A 19,514-nucleotide genomic window follows, 5' to 3' on the forward strand; every position below is an offset into this window, starting at 1 on the left:
GTATAAGTCACCGTCTGTAGTCATATAGACTTTTGTAGCGTAAGGGTAGGTGAAGGGGTTAATTCCGCCGAATCAAAACTAGGTGTAAATATTCTACATAAAAAGAGAATGTCTTAATAATTTTTTCATAATTTTTGGAGGGGGTATAAGTCACCGTCTGTAGTCATATAGACTTCTCTAGCGTAAGGGTAGGTGAAGGGGTTGATTACGCCGAATCAAAACTAGGTGTAAATATTCTACATAAAAAGAGAATGTCTTAATAATTTTTTCATAATTTTTGGAGGGGGTATAAGTCACCATCTGTAGTCATATAGACTTTTGTAGCGTAAGGGTAGGTGAAGGGGTTGATTCCGCCGAATCAAAACTAGGTGTAAATATTCTACATAAAAAGAGAATGTCTCAATAATTTTTTCATAATTTTTGGAGGGGGTATAAGTGACCGTCTGTAGTCATATAGACTTCTTCAGCGTAAGGGTAGGTGAAGGGGTTGATTCCGCCGAATCGGAATATTGTGTAAATATTGTTCAGAAAGAGAGAATGTCTCAATAATTTTTTCATAATTTTTGGAGGGGGTATAAGTCACCGTCTGTAGTCATATAGACTTCTGTAGCGTAAGGGTAGGCAAAGGGGTTGATTCCGCCGAATCAAAACTAGGTGTAAATATTCTACATAAAAAGAGAATGTCTGAGTAATTTTTTCATTATTTTCGGAGGGGGTATAAGTCACCTTCTGTAGTCATATAGACTTTTGTAGCGTAAGGGTAGGTGAAGGGGTTGATCCCGCCGAATCGGAATATTGTGTAAATATTCTACATAAAAAGATAATGTCTCAGTAATTTTTTCATAATTTTTGGAGGGGGTATGATGGTTCTTTTAAATCTACTTCTTGTGGGATTCAGATATATAAGGGTGGTTTCGGTAAATTGTCCATTTGACCCTTGCGTACACGAATCAGTGCCCCTAACACTCAACCTCGAGTATTTACGACCTTAGATAATGTTTTAATTATTTAGATAATTTCGTTTAATGAACGTTCGGAACTTCAGTTATAGTGGAATTAAGCGTTCATATTTGGTGAGAATGTTTCTTTTTCGATATAGATTGAGATTTTGCTTGAGCACTTAAAAAAAAAAGCTTTTTCGGAAATGAGTCACCCTAATACATATATATATGTATGGGTCTCTCTGCCAAATAAAGTTATTTTTACAGGGCAACCCTCGTCGATTTGATTTAAACTTTGTAGAGTCGTTCTATGTATTTAAAAACAAATTCTCTGAAAATTTGAGCCTTTAATATGTAGCTGTTTTAAAGTTATGATGTTTTGAATTTTAAAAAAATTTTTTTTTTAATTTTTTCATTAATTTTTTGAAGGATAAAATTTTGTTAAAAAAATGAGCACATAACAATTGTTCGCAGGAAAAATTCTCAGCTTTCCAACGAAAATATTCATTTTTATTTTAAGTTACAGAATACCCTTTAAAATTCGTTTAAAATAAGAAAAACGATTTTTATGACTGTGCGGCGCTTGATACATCTAATTTAATATTTTTTTCTGAAAACTGAGACTTTTTCCCACAAAAAATGTAGTTTTCACGATGTGCATATTTTTTTTTTGAACAAAATTAATAATTATTTGATTACAAGTCATTGATTTTACAGTTTCATCAAACTGTAATAGTTCATTGTGTAACAGGAGATGAAACAGAACGATATCAGACGAGTGAAGTAGGCTGCCCGAGCCGTAGGCAAATGCCGACAATAACTGCAATCTGAAGTCGTGTTTCATCTCGTGTTATACACAATTTTTTTCATGGTTACCTTCATTGAAAATTAGTTCCAGTGGCAGCAACCAGTTAGCATTAAGTTAATTTAAGATCGATGGTGTGATCAACCATAAGTGTTCGCGTAACTTATGATTTGCAATTTATAATTAAACAGAACCCATAAATACTATTTATTATTTACACAAATTTTTATAAAACTTGATGACAAAGTCAGAACTCTCTTTAAGGCAAATAACATCAATAGTCTGAAATTATTTTTGAACATAACGCAAGAATCAAAGTTTAAACAGTAATTCCTAAACTTGAAGCTTTGATGCTGGTACTATGACGAATAGTTCTATAATTTTTGTGTTCAGAGCTTTACTGCAGGTACCAGAAAACATATCCTCACACTGCAAGACTTATGCATTCAGGCTATTCAAAATTTTACCGGCGTTGATTTCACTTTTATAACCAACCCTTATTAAAAGAAACGATGTAAAGCAATTGGAAAAAAAAAAATTGTTAGTACTTTTTAATACTTTTAAATGCTTCTGAATACTTTGAATACTTTTTTATCAACCTTTTTATAGGCATTTAACATTACCAATCGTTTCGAATCGTTTCTTTTAATCAGGGAACAATGACTGTTTATAGAAAATGAATGTTTTAAACGTACGATACTCAGAGTCAAATACTGTGAAAGAAACACAAGCAGTGCACCCTTTCTCACCTATTGTTGATAGCCTAGGATATATTTGTGTGAAAAATGTATCAAGATCCTCAAAAAATTAAGAATTAAAGTATTTTAATCATAGAGAATTTATATTTTATTAAATTTTATTGAAACAAAAAATATGCACATTGTGAAAATTACGTGATTTGTGGAAATGAAGTCTCGGCTTTCAGAAAAAAATCTCAAATAATATGGATCAAGCACCGCATAGTCATAAAAATCGTTTTTCCTACTTTCATTGAATTTCAAAAGGTCTTCTGTAACTTAAAAAAAAATGGATATTTTTGGGACTTAGTGGATATTTAAGAACTTTTTTAGTATATATATTTTGAAGTTATTAATTAACTTATTAATATTTAAATCATATTTCATGTTATTTTTTAAAATTAATATTTTATTAATTTTTTACTGTTTTACGTAGGTTTAGAGAGGGGCGAACATTCGAGAATTATCTCGAATTTTCTACGCATAAATGGGTGGGGATTCATTTTTTATTTTGGATCGTTCTAGACCTTTGAACAGCTGTAAGGGGTTATGGCCAAAAATTCGAAAGTTTTTCTGAGGATATTGTTTATTTTACTAGAAGAAGGGGGATTAACTGATGATTGAACCGGTTTTGGGCCAATCATTTTTACTCTGTATTCCCAAATAATTTTTCTGTGAAAAATCCCCACAAAGAATATTTTTTAGAGGGGGATTACCACTATAAAAATTCAAGTTTTGCCATTATCCTCACAATTATTTAGCAATTTGTTCTGTGAGTAGTGCACTATCGTATCGTTTTTCAACAGGTAAGTCTTTTAATAGTCAAAAATTATTAAAACTATTCGGAATTTGAAGACTCAAAATTAATATTTTTAAAATACTTAGCAAATAATGGATCTTTCAAAAGTGAACGAGGCCATCAAATTACCCACTTGTTACCAAACAAAAAGCTGAACGAATTAGAACAAGATAGGAATTATCAAATAACTGCTTTCAAAAATGTCAATACAAAATTCGGTTTTAGAGTTGTTGTATCAATCAATAACGAATTTAATGTATTTTTACGAAGGATACGGCTGCGTTGATAACGAAGAATCCTACTTATTTCGAAGAGTTGCTGAACCCCGTACCATATCATAAGCTTTACTTTACTTACTTTGGTGGCAAATAAAACGATTTTAAAATGTCTTATCAAGATTAGTAATTTAATTTTATGACTTTGTTTCGTATAATTTAAGAATCAATAGTTATTTCTAAACTTAATTAATGTCTTCACAATAATTAATTTCTTAGCAGTAATCATCTTACAACTACAATAAAAGGCAACATTTTGTGATCAATATTGTATGATTTATTATTATTTTTTATTAAGAGGTTGCAAACTTTATTGTCAATAATTATTATCTACATAATAAGTATCATTTCTTAAATTTACGTTACAACTGTATACAATTATGATTAAGAAATAATAAAACTAAAAAAATGGAAATTAATTTTTTTATTTAAGGTTAATCAACTTTTTATTATTTTTAATAAAAATAATTCATATTCTCTTCATCATCAGAAGGGGTGTTGATGTAATTATTCTGTATATAATTGACTTCAATATCATGGCCAATAAATTGTTGTTGATAATGATGATTAGAATATTCATCCCAGGTTCGTTGTTGTTGTTGTTGTTGTTGTTGTTGTTGTTGTTGTTGTTGTTGTTGTTGTTGTTGTTGTTGTTGTTGTTGTTGTTGTTGTTGTTGTTGTTGTTGTTGTTGTTGTTGTTGTTGTTGTTGTTGTTGTTGTTGTTGTTGTTGTTGTTGTTGTTGTTGTTGTTGTTGTTGTTGTTGTTGTTGTTGTTGTTGTTGTTGTTGTTGTTGTTGTTGTTGTTGTTGTTGTTGTTGTTGTTGTTGTTGTTGTTGTTGTTGTTGTTGTTGTTGTTGTTGTTGTTGTTGTTGTTGTTGTTGTTGTTGTTGTTGTTGTTGTTGTTGTTGTTGTTGTTGTTGTTGTTGTTGTTGTTGTTGTTGTTGTTGTTGTTGTTGTTGTTGTTGTTGTTGTTGTTGTTGTTGTTGTTGTTGTTGTTGTTGTTGTTGTTGTTGTTGTTGTTGTTGTTGTTGTTGTTGTTGTTGTTGTTGTTGTTGTTGTTGTTGTTGTTGTTGTTGTTGTTGTTGTTGTTGTTGTTGTTGTTGTTGTTGTTGTTGTTGTTGTTGTTGTTGTTGTTGTTGTTGTTGTTGTTGTTGTTGTTGTTGTTGTTGTTGTTGTTGTTGTTGTTGTTGTTGTTGTTGTTGTTGTTGTTGTTGTTGTTGTTGTTGTTGTTGTTGTTGTTGTTGTTGTTGTTGTTGTTGTTGTTGTTGTTGTTGTTGTTGTTGTTGTTGTTGTTGTTGTTGTTGTTGTTGTTGTTGTTGTTGTTGTTGTTCTGTGGTGGCAGTGGTGGTGGTGGTGGTGGTGGTAATCCGTTTGAGTCGCTTGAGCCGCAAGCTGCAGCAATTGATCGTGATTATATTCCTCCTCATCGGTTACCATTTCTGGTTGTCCTGAACTTAATTGTGATGATGATGATGATGATAATGAAGACAATGGTGAATAACTGCGTACTGGATCATAATTGATTATCCCCATTGCATGTGGTGCTGTTGGTACTCGAGGTTGTAGATATGTTGATGTTGATGGTCCATACACAGTCATTGATGATACGCTCATTGATGAGTACGGTGGTAATGGGGAATATGGCGGTGGTGGCGAATCCCATCTGAGTCCATCTTGCAGCGTTGATGATGATGATGATGACGATGACGATGATGATGACGATGATAATGATAATAAATTTCTGAGGTCTTCAAATTCATCACCGCTAATGATGCTTTCCTCATCATCCATAAGTTCTTCCGGGTTTTCTTCCAGGATGAAAAAACCAATATTATTTTTAGCATCGGCTATTGGTTCTTCTTCATTCGGTCTGATAAATCTTACAACGTTTTCAGGCCATCCTTGTCCGATGAGGCCTGATTTGAGACAACGAGTTGTTATCATTTTAACGACAAAATAATTTCCGTCATATGAAACATTTCTCAACGTTGCATATCTCAAGTCATCGTCGTCATCATCATGCACCATGAAAAAACACCAAATGCGAAATCCAAGATTAACCAGCTTTACACGCTGCTGGTCTATTTGAAAGATGATATCGGTGGGATCTTCACCAACACCCAGTTGACGCCAAATATGCCCGATTAAATTTTGCCACAATATGGCAAGTCCAAACTTCTCGACCCATTTTAATGGGAAGTAGCACGCCTCTTCTGTGATCTACAACAGGAAAAAAAAATCATTTACTGTACAATATTAAAAAGCAAATTTTAATGGAGAAAGTTTTTTCAACTTATACAAAAATAAGAAAAAAAGGAACAAAATGTATAATTTAATAATTAATTTTCATTTACAATTATCAATGAAAACGAATAAAAAGTAGTTATAATATACTTACATTGTTAATATTCATGTTTAAATTCAGATTGTTTATTAACTGTTTACTAAAATTACACGAACAAGTTAAGATTTTCACTTAATTCGAGAAAATTGTCGTTCTTGAAAATTTTTTAGAATCACGAACCAAAAATTTACTTCGAGTTGATAATATATAGAATATGATCTAACGTTTTCACCAAAACACACACACAACGTCAAAAAATGAAGCAGGTTATTCTGCAAGATGCTTTGTACTGTGCTCTGCAGTGTTTGCAGCCAATATTTATATAGTCAGTGGTGAGTAACAAAATTTTAACCGACCCACCTCATTAGGACAACAGCCTATTACTTAAATTTTGACCACAAAACGGGTGGAGCAACAGTTTTCTTATCTATTTTGTAAGTAGGACACCTAATCCGCCCTCACCATAAACTTGTACATTGGAAATCTTTAAGAAGGTAGCAAAAAATTTTGACCATCCCATCTCATTAGGACGATACCCTATTGCTTAAATTTTGACCATGAAAACGGGTGGAGCAAGTTTTCTTATCCGTATCTAAGTAGGGGTTCTGATCAACTCACACTATACACTTGTACATTACATACCTGTAAGGAGGTTTGTCGTATACATTTTAGTATGCATCTTTGCACCCCTACCATGTATTAATAAGTACTATTTCTAGGAGGTATGCCTTATGTTTTTCAAAGCATATTTTTGAATCCCCACTATATACACTTAAAAATTTTTAAATTTCTATAACTATTTTAATATGAGTAAATCTTTCATTGATTGATAGAAATAATTTGTTCCTAGATGTAAAATCAAATTATTATAAAAAATATTTATGGAGTTTTAAAATTACATTTAGCTTCAATAACAAATAAACTACATATTAAATAAAATACATTCTTGATATTTTTCTTAATTTGAAATTTTTTATATTAAATATTCATTGATATAGAAAATCTATCTTCTATAAATAATTAAAAAAATGTTTAACGAAAATTATTACTTCATAAAATAATTAAAATTATTCTGTACTTAAAATCTTATGAGTAGTTTCTCTTTTAAACCTTTGACGCATTAAAGAAAAAAATTCTTTTATTGTTACACTAAAACTATATTTAAGAAAAAAATTTACATTTATCCACAGCAGCTGGGAACTTACACTAATACATATATTTACACGTTTTTCTGTAAAGCCGACCCCGTAATCTTCATTTATTTACAAATTGAAAAATTTTCAGTTGCACAACAAAATTTTATCTCTAAAAAATTCTACATTTATTTGCGATCGATTTATCCTAATACGAATATTTACCTGCTCCAAAATGTTTCCCCTAAACTGCTTAGACGAATTTGCATTCATTTACCCATTAATAAATTCTTTCAGCTGCTCGGAAGTTTCGAATATTTTGGATTAAGATACTTTTGAAAACCACCGCTATCCAGTTATGCAATCTGCAAAATACATTATACAATAACAAACCTAAATATATATTTGTTATTTTAAAAGTTTTCATAATTTTTATATTTGTCACGTACCGATTCAAATTATTTAATTTTAATTAGTTTTAAGTTAAATATTTTAATTCGATATTTGAATTTGAATCGTTGCGCGGGCATTCCGCCATTTCGCCGATGAGACGGCAGTCCCTGCACGGTGCTAGCGCATGCGCATAGAGTATGAGAGAACACGTGTGTGGATTTATTTATTTTTATAATTTAAAAATACAAATAATTGAGTTTTGTATAATTTAAGCTTTTATTTATGATTTTGAGACAGTTGGGATGCATAATCCAGCGTAGTATTATGCCCCAACCATTGTTTAAGGTATTATTTCATTGAAACTTGTCATCCGACTAAGGATGTCAGTTAGTCGGAAATTCACCGCCGGCTAACCGCAAATCGATACCTTGACTAATGATTTCGATGTCAAGTTAATAAGTTATAAATAATTATTGTTTCAGTTACCGGGTAAAATAAAAATAGGAATAAGTTGTGAATAAATAGTTCATATATTTAATTAATTAATTATGTATCATTCAGATGTCCAGGAATTGTTTTTTTATATTTTATATTTTTAATTTAAGTAAGGCCCAGGGCTGACAAAACTAATTATGATAGAAATTAAGGGCGACGGTGGTGCCACGTGTGCGACGACCAACAGGTGGAGGTTGAGATAATTAATTTAGAAAGATACGGACTAGCATCGTGTATAGACGCGCAAACGGATTTATATTATTGTGTATTAAATATTGAGTATTGATAAAGTTGAAGATAATTTTTATTGAAAGTAGATTCACCGGGTGAATTTAATTGGCTTTTGTTTCAATTTTTATTTTTTTTGAGTCATTGGAGAAAATTTGAGTAAGTACTTTGAATTTCTTTCACGGCATATTTTCTCACGTGATAACCTCCCCCGGTAGTTGTTGGTCGCCGCGGCGAGGGAAAAATAATTGATAAATAATTGATACTAGATGATACATGATTTCTATTGTTCATAATTATCATTAATTATTATTATCATTAATTATTATTATCATTTATTGTTGGTGGTTATATTCTGATATTATTGCGCATATATATATGTGTATATGTATGAGTTAAGTGCAGTGTTGGGAAAGTGTTGCCGGTATACCTATATATACACGAACAGTATATACAGTCCACGTCACTTGGATAGCCTCACCTATTTTTTTTCAATAACTGATTCTTTACTCGCTGATATATAAAATTATCTGTATGTTTTATATTACTTAATTAAGACAAAACAAAATATGTTGTTAGTGTTCGAAAAACAAAGCGAGAATATCATGAGGGGGACATGCCACTGGTCGGCAGTTCGTCACATGGATAACCTCAGTCAAATTTATTGCGCAAAGGAATTAATTTGTTTCATTTTCGTATTATTATGTTCAATATTATAGCGAGGTGAATAAATTAAAATCGATTTAAAACACCAAAATTGGTGACTATATAAAATAGGGCGCAATAAAATGTTAAGTATTGAAGAAATTAATAAAATTAATTTTTTACTTAATCAAAATTTTTTCCCATCTTGAAATCGCTAGAAGAGTGAATTGAAGTGCTAAAGTCATTAATAATTTCGTGTAAAACAATGAAAACTACTGAAAAAATTATAAAGGTCGAAAGAAATTCGCAACAACGCCAAGGGAACGTCGAATGATAATTTGCGCGGCATTTAATTCCATTAAGACTGTGAGGCAAATAGCGGGAGAAGTTGGAACAGCAGCATCTATTTCAACTGTGACAAGAGTGATAAGACGGGCAAAGCATCTAAAGAGAAAGAAATTGAAGAAAAAATCGGCTTTGAATCAAAAACACATATTAGCACGACTTTTATTTGCAAAATACAGTCCGCGGCACTTAGATATCCTCACCTATTTTTTTCAATATCTGATTCTTAATCAAAATTTTTTCTTCCTCCCGCAGATCATAAAAGTAATAGTTACATACATCAGGCCCATCTAAATTAAATTTTATCTCATCTGAAAAAATTACTTGTAGCCATTTATCTATCTAACCCATGTGTTATTTTGCAAATAAAAGTCGTGCTAATATGTGTTTTTGATTCAAAGCCGATTTTTTCTTCAATTTCTTTCTCTTTAGATGCTTTGCCCGTCTTATCACTCTTGTCACAGTTGAAATAGATGCTGCTGTTCCAACTTCTCCCGCTATTTGCCTCACAGTCTTAATGGAATTAAATGCCGCGCAAATTATCATTCGACGTTCCCTTGGCGTTGTTGCGAATTTCTTTCGACCTTTATAATTTTTTCAGTAGTTTTTATTGTTTTACACGAAATTATTAATGACTTTAGCACTTCAATTCACTCTTCTAGCGATTTCAAGATGGGAAAAAATTTTGATTAAGTAAAAAATTAATTTTATTAATTTCTTCAATACTTAACATTTTATTGCGCCCTATTTTATATAGTCACCAATTTTGGTGTTTTAAATCGATTTTAATTTATTCACCTCGCTATAATATTGAAACATAATAATACGAAAATGAAACAAATTAATTCCTTTGCGCAATAAATTTGACTGAGGTTATCCATGTGACGAACTGCCGACCAGTGGCATGTCCCCCTCATGATATTCTCGCTTTGTTTTTCGAACACTAACAACATATTTTGTTTTGTCTTAATTAAGTAATATAAAACATACAGATAATTTTATATATCAGCGAGTAAAGAATCAGTTATTGAAAAAAAATAGGTGAGGCTATCCAAGTGACGTGGACTGTATAGCTATAGAGCGCATACAGTGCTTGAATGAATTCCTCAAGCACTGATGTCAGCACTCGGATAAAAAATTCCCGAATTGATATAATTATTATTTTTATCTAAAATATCTGTGCGATATCATCAATTATTATTTCTATTTATTCTTATTTAAAATAATTAAGTAACTTTATTTTCTATGATTTGTTTATTTACATACCCCAGCAGTAAACATTATTAATGAGATTTTTATACTAAAAATTATAATTTAGCTTTATATTTTATAAATTATAAATTGGTAGTACTGAGGAATTTATCTTTTTGAATGTGAGTGAGGATAACTTCCGTATCTTTCTCCCTCTCACCAGTGCTGAGAGAGTAAAATAAAGTAAAGGGATTATTATTATTTATTATATTGGACATGTTAAGCAAAATTATTATGATTATTTATTATCTGGGAAAAATTTAAGTGAAATAATTGGTTTCTGTTATTTAATACGTATTAATTATATATCGTATTATATTATTATATCTATATTATTATATTATATATATATATATTATTATTAAGTATATATATATTGTTATATTATTTTCTTTTTTTTACAATCACTAAGTATTATTTTTGGTTCTAATAAATATTGTGTAAAATATTATTAAAATCTATATTATTTATATAAATTAAAAACTCGGAAACTAACAGCTGTCGGGGAAAATTTAATATTTATTTTCCTGGATCTTTTCCTACTGCTCTATTTCATTCTTCTGATCTTATTTATTACTTGTAATATAATTATTTATTATATATTTACTATTACTATCTTTTTATTATTATTCATTTATTTCTCTCGATTTTTTTGTCCGCTTTGTCGCAAGTCACTTTATCGGATTTTCCCTCGCAGATTTTCCCCTGAATTAAATTTTGTCCGTTTTGGGATAAACGTTCTGGCGCCTGCGTGCACTAACCCAGCCTGAGGAGCTGGTTCAGGTACAACCAGTATTTATTTTATGTTTATTGTTTAAATTTATTTTGTTTATTCATATATACTTTTGAATATTTAAATATTATTAATTTTTTTGTTTGTATTATCTATTATTATTTCTTTTCTTTTTTTAACACGTGGGTGACCGCATACGGTTTACCGATTGATCCGCGTCTCTGTCGCGGAAATTAATTACGGTTTACGTTATATATTTACTCAGCTGAAAAAAACTAAAATTATTTTTCAAATTTATATTTTAATTAATATAATTTATACATTTACACGATTTTAGAAAAATTTTTTCTCAGAAAAAATTATCGTAAATTTTTAAAATTCAAGAAAAATTTTTATCTTTTCATTGTCGGTTTTTCTTTGATAGATCTTATATAAAAAGAGACGTTTTCAGAGATGATGCATCAGTTCATTTCTGCTCGTCATAAAACGAGTTCGCTATAACTTTGTGCTTTACGAAAAAATCTTTATTCTTTAACTATGGCGATACAATTATATTCCAACGTTGTGAATACAATTGCTCAAACATATGAAGATCTTTCAACTCACAACCCTATCAGTAGATATATGAGCATTAGAGCTTGTGATGTTTGTAGTGAGACTATCATATCATTTAATAGCATCCTATTAAATCCTCGAGTAAGTGTTCAAGAGAGACGGTGTATACAAGTGTCACGATTGGAGATCGTGATGGGCGTAGGTACGATATTCGTATAAAGTATAGTGAATAAAAAGGTACTTACATTGATCAAGGACCGATCCTATGACCTGGGCTCACGTGACCAAATGCTCAGTTTATTCTATTTTATATTTAATTCGCGCCCACACAATATTGTTGAAGACAATATTGATAAAACCCAAAACGATTTCCAATTTATTATGTGACTGATCTAATTTCACAATCAAACGTCGAGCGGTAAACGTAAGATTGTGTACCCCCTACTGTGAACTATCGGTCTGAGCGGCTAGACAGGTAGTAAAATAAGGGATAAAGGAAGGTGGGTTGCCGAAAAGCCTCGTGAAGCTATTATCTCGTTGTTAAAGTAAAATTGTCTGAAAAATAATGTTTTTCAAATTTTTTATGTTAACGAGTATTTATTTATTAAATGACTCAATATTCTCAAAATACAAAAGGGGTTACAAATGGCAATATTAATGTTACGTCAAAATAACACACATTAAGAGTAGCGCTCCTGTTTAGCCTTCGCCTAGCGAAATAACTGGGACGGAGCTATAAGGATGACTGTTTATTTAAAATTAAAAGAAAATAAAAATAAAAATGTTTTGTTGTCTAAGAGATAAATTAAAATAATAAAAATTAAGTAAAATAAAATTTAATTAATTAAGTAAAATAATATAAGCAAAATTAAAACAACTTCCAAATTTATTTAAATCAAAACAATTATTTAAAAATTATTACAACAAAATTTAGTTTACATTAGACAATTAAATGCAATTTACAATTTTACACTTTTATAAAATGGTTTAACTCTCGATTTCACTTGTTATTTAATTTATTTAAAATCAATCAATTATTATTTAAATTTGATATTTAAATATTTATTCAATTGAATTGTTACCTTGATTTATTTGATGATTATTATTGTTATCAATAATTATTTATTTGATTTTTTTTTTTTTATTTGTTATTCTTCCTTCTTAACTCTTGATAATTGATGAAATTTTATCAATATTGAATTTTATTTATTGAATGAATTATATTTAAATAATTCGACTTGAACTTGATAATTGATGGAATATTTATCACATTTATTTTTTTTTTATTAAAATGAATTATTACTTCTAATAATTCAATAATTATTTAAAAATATTCTGAGTTATATTTTTATAATTCCGTTTATAAATATTTAAATCATATTACAATGATTTAATAAAATTAAAGACCTTGCCTTTAAATAATTAAAATTTCGTCAATGACGAATGAGCTCACTTAGGAAACTGAAATCTTTTTCGATTTCCAGAAGAGCTGTTACCAGGTAGTAACATCCCTTCCAATAATTATTTAATTATACCAATTATTTTATTGGCTATAATTAAATCAATATTTTTTTATAATAATTATTTATATATATATTTTTCATGACTTCCAATGCAGTTAGCAACAACGCATAAAGCATTGGAGTCGAATTCATAAATCAATATTTATTGATTCTTATTTTTTTTTTTTCTTTATTGCAATAAATTCATTTTATTATTTAAACATTTTATATTTTATTTCGTTTTAATTATTAATAACGTTGTTTATTAATAATTATTTTTTTCTATTTATAATTTTTCTATCAATATTTTATCATTTTTGAATTATATTTCATACTTTACAATAATATTCTTTTCATATTTCATAATTCATTTCATTTTTTAATTATTTATTATCATTATTTATTCATTCATATAGTTTCATTAATTCATTTCATTATTTCTGTAAAAACTTTATCTATTTACAAAATTAATTATTTAATTTCCGGAACTGGGTGTTAGAAGGTCGTGAAATAATAATAGTCAAATATAAAAAAAACAATAAATATATTAACAATATCACAGCACAGTAACTTGAACAAAGGTAAATTTGATCCGATTATAAGAATTAAGAATGTACTGAGTTGATCCGAGTAATTGAACATGGATGTGTGTTTCACACCACGCCGAGCGTAACAAATGTTATTCACAACGTAATTAGTTATTAATTAATTGAACAGAATTTGTTTATAGGTAATTTAAGTATAGGAACCCGGTGGAAATACCAGTCCGGGCCGAGCGTAGCAGACGTTGATCCGAGCACATGATCACAACAGCAATTGAACAGTCATGTTTAATTAAATTAATTGAGCAGTATTGATTAAGTTAATTATTAAATTTCAATAACAATTATACACAATTGATCCGAGTAGCACTTAGAAAAAACCGACGCCGAGGTCAAGCCACGTATCGAGAGCTGGTTAGAATTAATGATGTTGAGCCGATGGCGTCTGAATCAGAACTATGTTATAAATTATATTGGCAAGATGGTTACCTGGTGAATTAGCACGTTCTGGAAACTTCGTAATCCTTGACAAGGTGAAATAATGTGCGGTTAAATGTTTTGTACGTTGAGAAGGAATTCACTGTTGACAGCGTCGTAGCAGCAAAGAAAAAGCGGTTGCCGGGGGTGAGTTAGCTGCGTCACCGGATGGGCGCTAGCGGCTGAACTCCCGTCGGATCGCGGGAAATTCAGATTGGTAATCGATAATTACCAAACATTCCGGCCGCCATCAGGAACAGGGTTGCTGATTGATGAGATGATCCGAGCAGATAAGCCAATGATGATCCACATGAGCTGGTTACGCGTCCCGTTCAGGTGCGAGCGGCAGCAATGCAAGTTTGGCAACTGGCCGCGTGAGAATACCATTGATGGTTTTGATTGTGGCTACTCTAGTGAGCCCATCACGCCCAGGGTGAATGTCCGTGACCTTCGCGAGAGGCCATCGATTTGGCGGAGCATTCTCATTGGTAAGCAGAACTAATGAGCCGATTTGAACATCATTCCGTGGTTGACACCACTTGGTCTGGGCCAGCTGGCGTTGGATGTAGCTGGTGGACCAATGTTTCCAGAAGTATTGAGCACGTTGTTGTATGAATTGCCATCTGGAAAGCCGTGAGGAGTTGAGGTCCATGAGTGAAGGCTCTGGAATGGCGTTGAGTTCTCTCCCGATGAGGAAGTGACCGGGTGTAAGAGCGGTCAGGTCATCAGGGTCCTCGCTGATGGCTTCCAGGGGTCTTGAGTTGAGAGTTGCTTCGATCCGAGCTAGGAGAGTTGTACTTTCCTCGAAAATGAGTCGAGAATCACCGACAGTCCTCGTGAGGTGATGTTTGAGCGACTTCACCGCTGCTTCCCACTTTCCGCCCATGTGGGGAGCCGCTGGTGGATTGAAATGCCACTTGATGTTATTCACAGTGGCAAAAGCGAGCAGTTCAGCCGATTCTCGTGTATATTGAGAAAAGAGCCTCTTGAGCTCTGAGCTAGCACCTTGGAACGTGGTTCCGCAGTCACTGTATAGAGCTGAGCATATTCCACGCCGGCTGATGAAGCGATGGAGAGCAGAAATGAAGGTGGCGGATGAGTAATCACTCACTAGTTTTAAATGAACTGCTGAAGTGACGAGACACACAAAGACGCAAATCCAGCCTTTCGAAGATTTCGATCCACGTCCTTTCCATGTCTTGAGAGTCACAGGACCCGCATAGTCGACACCAGTGTGAGCAAATGGTGGTGACGGGGTGACCCGTGGAGCAGGTAATTGTCCCATCAATTGTTGGGCACGAATTCCTCGATGCCGAGCACATTTGAGGCATTTGTGAATGAATGACCGAACCGGTTGCCGGCCACCCAATACCTAATATCGTTGCCGAAGATAGGCGAGTGTGAGCTGAGTTCCTCCGTGCAGTGTACGCTGGTGGGAGTCAGAGATAATGAGCCGAGTGAGTGGAGCATCACGTGGTAATACTGCAGGGTGCTTATGTTGATCATTGTCTGGTGCATTTGCCAGACGCCCACCAACTCGGATGATGCCATCGGTGTCCAGGAAGGCAACTAGGCGAGCAAATGGGTGATCCCTTGGCCATGATGCTTGAGTGTTGAGGAGCTTTATTTCACTGTGGAAGTAGACTCGTTGAGTTTCCTTGATGCAGAAGCTGAGTGCTTGCGAGACCTCGTCAGAGGTGATCGCATGATTGAGTGTTGAGTTGAACTTGTGGTTGAGCAGATCCCGGAATCTCCAGCATATCACGGTGGCTCGCAAAACCCGTAGCAGTGGAATTGGGCGATCCATGATAGTCCAGTGAGATACCAGCGGTTGAGCCGATGAGTAGAACGCCTTGATGGGTCGTTCTTCAGGTAGTGAGTCTACATCAATATGAGCAGGACTGGTGGGCCAGGACGACTGGTTTTGGAGCAACCATGGTGGGCCAGTCCACCATAGCTGATGAACTTTGAGCTGAGTAGTGGTTAAACCACGTGTCGCACAATCTGCTGGATTTTCTGTGCCAGGAACGAACCTCCAGTGGCCATCTGGAGTAAGATCTTGGATTTGTGACACTCTATTCCTGACGAAGTCCTTCCAGCGCGACGGGTGAGAGTGAATCCACGTGAGAGCGACTGATGAATCAGTCCAGAGGTAGGTTGGAACTCGCTCGTAATCTAGAGTTATCTGGCAGTGACGGACGAGTTTGGCCAACATGAGAGCAGCACTTAGTTCCAATCGGGGAATCGTCATCTTCTTTAATGGCGAGACCTTAGTTTTGGAGCAGAGCAGCGTTACTCGAACTCCTCGAGCAGGATTGTGAACTTTGATCAGAACGGCAGCTGCCATTGCCAATTGAGAGGCATCTGAGAATCCATGAATCTCAAGATCCGAGCACGTGGATGAGCTGATCCATCTTGGGATTTTTATCGAGTCGATGCTAATGAGTTCTTGCTTGAATGTCTTCCACTTATGGCGTAATGTAGCCGGTAGTAGTTCGTCCCAGCCGAGTTTCACAAGCCAGAGTTCCTGCATAAACATCTTTGCTTGAATTGTGAGTGGAGCAAGGAACCCAAGAGGATCAAAAATCTGAGCAATCTCTGAGAGTACTGCACGTTTGGTGTACGATGAAGCCGAGGTTGATTGCGCAGTGTGATGGAACGAGAATTGATCTCGTTTGGAGGACCAGAGCATTCCCAAGACCTTGGTGCTGGTGTCTGGATCCTCGAGTGGGTATTGATCGACCACTTCCGCGTGGCTGAGTTGATTGAGCTGGCGAAAATTACTTGCCCACTTGGCAAGTGGGAATCCGCCCGCCTTACATAGTTGTTCCGTTTGATCGGCGACCTGTTGAAGTGTTTCGGTGTCGTCAGCGCCTCCTGAGATGTCGTCGACGTAACGACCCCGAGTGAGTGGCACGATGGCTAACGGGAATCTGTGTCCCTCATCCTTGACGAGCTGGAGCAGGGCTCGAACGGCCAGGTATGGAGCAAACGTCGTGCCGTAGGTAACGGTAGTGAGCAGAAATTGCACAATATTGCCGACGTGATCGAACCAGAGTATTTTCTGATAAATCTGGTCATCACGGTGGACCAGAATTTGGCGGTACATCTTGGTAATGTCCGTGAGGAAGATGAATCGATGTGAGCGAAGTCGGAGCAGAACATCAAGGATGTTGAGCAGAAGTCTGGGACCTGTATGCGCTAAGTCGTTCAGGGACAGCCCAGAATTGGTTGGTTTGGAGCCGTTAAATACTACTCGTATTTTTTGCTTGTTATTGGTGGTCTTCAGGACCCCATGATGAGGCAGGAGGTAACCTTGGTGAGCCGAGTCATGATTTGCGAGTACCATGTGGTTAAGTTGAAGATACTCATCCATGAACTCTCGGTAGAGCTTATTGAGTTGTTGGTCGTTGTTGAGACGACGCTCCAGGTGTCGAAGACACCGATATGCAGCACAGTATGAGTCTCCGAGCCGAGCTGGTGAAAACTTGAATGGAAGTCTGACGATGTATCTTCCAGCAGCATCTCGTCTGTGTGTGCTCTGGAAATGAGCTTCACATGCTTCCTCGTCAGGAGTAAGCAGATTGGTTTGATCAGATGGTACCTCTTCCTGAATCCCAAACCGTGTTAGGAGCTCCTGAAGCTCTTGATGATGATCCGAGCAGGTTACTTGTAGCATTCGAGGTGGCTGGTGAGTGGTTGTGGTGATTGGACCGAGTACAATCCAACCAAAGATAGTATTTTGAGCGATAGGGAAATCATTTTCCCATCGAATAGTGTCGTCGAGTACTACTCGTCCATAGTAATCAGCACCAATGATGATATCGACTGGTCCTGGTACGGCGAAGTCTCGATCTGCTAACTTGAGAGACTCGTAGCGCGCGAGATCGATGTTATCGAGCGCAATGGACGGTAGTAGCGCAGTTAAACCACTCAGCATGTGTGCGATGATGGTGATTTTCTGCGCTGAGTGTTGAGATACGAGTGTGATCTGCACACACCCTTTTGTATGACCAGCCTTGGTGGAGCCAATCCCCAGTATGTTGAGATTTGAGCGTGAACGTGATAGAGCTAAGAGACAAACTAGTGAATCTGAAATAAAGGAAATTTCAGAACCAGTATCTAGTAATAGTCTAATTGGAGTGGTACTTAACTTGGTCATTATGTTGACACGACAAGTGGCGAGCAGTACTGCAGGTCGTCGAGCAGGATGACGAGCAGGTATCTTGTGAACCTGGGAGGTTTGAGCCGAGTAAGTTGAAGAATTTTCTTCGAGCACAGGCGCACTAATTGAGCCGAGCAGATTGCCATGCGGAAGTAGATCACATTATTGAGCAGTCGTGGGGTTGCTGCCTTGGGTAGTCAGACTGAGCGGTCCTGGGTGAATCATGGAGTGATGATCACCCTGACATGCGCGAATACGAAACTTGGATCGGCAAGCTTCCTTGCGATGGTGTCCAAGGCAGTTGGAGCAGAGCTGGTACTTCAAGACCACTTGGCAGCGGTCAGCATTGGAGAGTGATGTGAACTTGTCACACTTCACAATGTAGTGATCGCCACGACACATATCACAAGGATATGCCGTGCCTGATTGAGCCGAGCTGGAACCCCCCGATGTCACTGGCGGTCGTTGAGCAGACGATGAACTCTGGACAGCGACATTGGCGTAAGCATTGGGTCTTCCGGAGGTTGGAAGCTTTCTCAAAGGTTTCTGAGCGTGAGCCGAGTTATTCGGACCTTGGGCTGGTCCAATGCGTTCAAGAGCTCGAGCACGAGATACAAGAAATTCATTGAGCTTCTTGAGCTTCGGAAAGTCCGTTGATGAGCCGAGTGAGTGTTCCCACGCCTCGCGGGTTGAGCGATCCAGTTTTTTCTGGATGAGCTGGGTCAGCAACATGCCATCACATGGTGCCAGACTGATCCCCTGAGCCTTGAGCGCATTCAGTGCCTGAGTGACTGAATTGATCAGACCGTTGAGCTGTTCGGAGGACTTGGCTGTCATGGGTGTCAAGTCCAGCAGTTTGTCGAGCTGAGCCCCGACGAGCAGACGTTGGTTCTCGTATCACTGGTGCACGGCCTCCCAGGATAGCGAGAACTGAGCATCGCACATTGGTGCATTGGCGATGAGTTGAGCAGCAGCACCTGTCAGGTGCATCTTCAGGAACTGGAGTTTCTGAACACCCGATAGCCCCTGGTGTTCCTCCATGGCTGATGTGAACATGTCACGGAACTCAGGCCATTTCGCGTAGTCACCGGAGAACTTCTCGATGTCCAGCGGTGGGAGAGTGATGATCTTCTGAGTGGGTGGCGCAAC

At 35.4% G+C, this 19,514-nt stretch overlaps 4 protein-coding genes across 4 annotated transcripts; all 4 read right to left on the reverse strand.

The window, feature by feature from the left end:
* Positions 1 to 4,012: 4,012 nt before the first annotated feature.
* Positions 4,013 to 5,970, reverse strand: LOC128668032 (putative uncharacterized protein DDB_G0271606). The gene is made up of 4 exons (XM_053740183.1): positions 5,956 to 5,970; positions 5,384 to 5,777; positions 4,992 to 5,065; positions 4,013 to 4,936 (listed from the first exon to the last, which is right to left on the reverse strand). Exons 1-4 carry the CDS (start codon positions 5,968 to 5,970, stop codon positions 4,013 to 4,015), a joined length of 1,407 nt encoding a protein of 468 aa, XP_053596158.1.
* An 8,549-nt stretch (positions 5,971 to 14,519) lies between these two features.
* On the reverse strand, positions 14,520 to 15,485 carry LOC128668033 (uncharacterized). Its single transcript, XM_053740184.1, has one exon. It carries the CDS (start codon positions 15,483 to 15,485, stop codon positions 14,520 to 14,522), a length of 966 nt encoding a protein of 321 aa, XP_053596159.1.
* An 87-nt stretch (positions 15,486 to 15,572) lies between these two features.
* On the reverse strand, positions 15,573 to 18,362 carry LOC106693427 (uncharacterized). Its single transcript, XM_014441055.2, has one exon. The coding sequence runs from the start codon at positions 18,360 to 18,362 to the stop codon at positions 15,573 to 15,575; it is 2,790 nt and encodes a 929-aa protein (XP_014296541.2).
* Positions 18,363 to 18,527: 165 nt separating this feature from the next.
* Positions 18,528 to 19,202, reverse strand: LOC128668034 (uncharacterized). Its single transcript, XM_053740185.1, has one exon. It carries the CDS (start codon positions 19,200 to 19,202, stop codon positions 18,528 to 18,530), a length of 675 nt encoding a protein of 224 aa, XP_053596160.1.
* Positions 19,203 to 19,514: the final 312 nt, after the last annotated feature.

The sequence above is a fragment of the Microplitis demolitor genome, chromosome 6, assembly GCF_026212275.2.
Source record: "Microplitis demolitor isolate Queensland-Clemson2020A chromosome 6, iyMicDemo2.1a, whole genome shotgun sequence".
NCBI lineage: Eukaryota > Metazoa > Arthropoda > Insecta > Hymenoptera > Braconidae > Microplitis > Microplitis demolitor.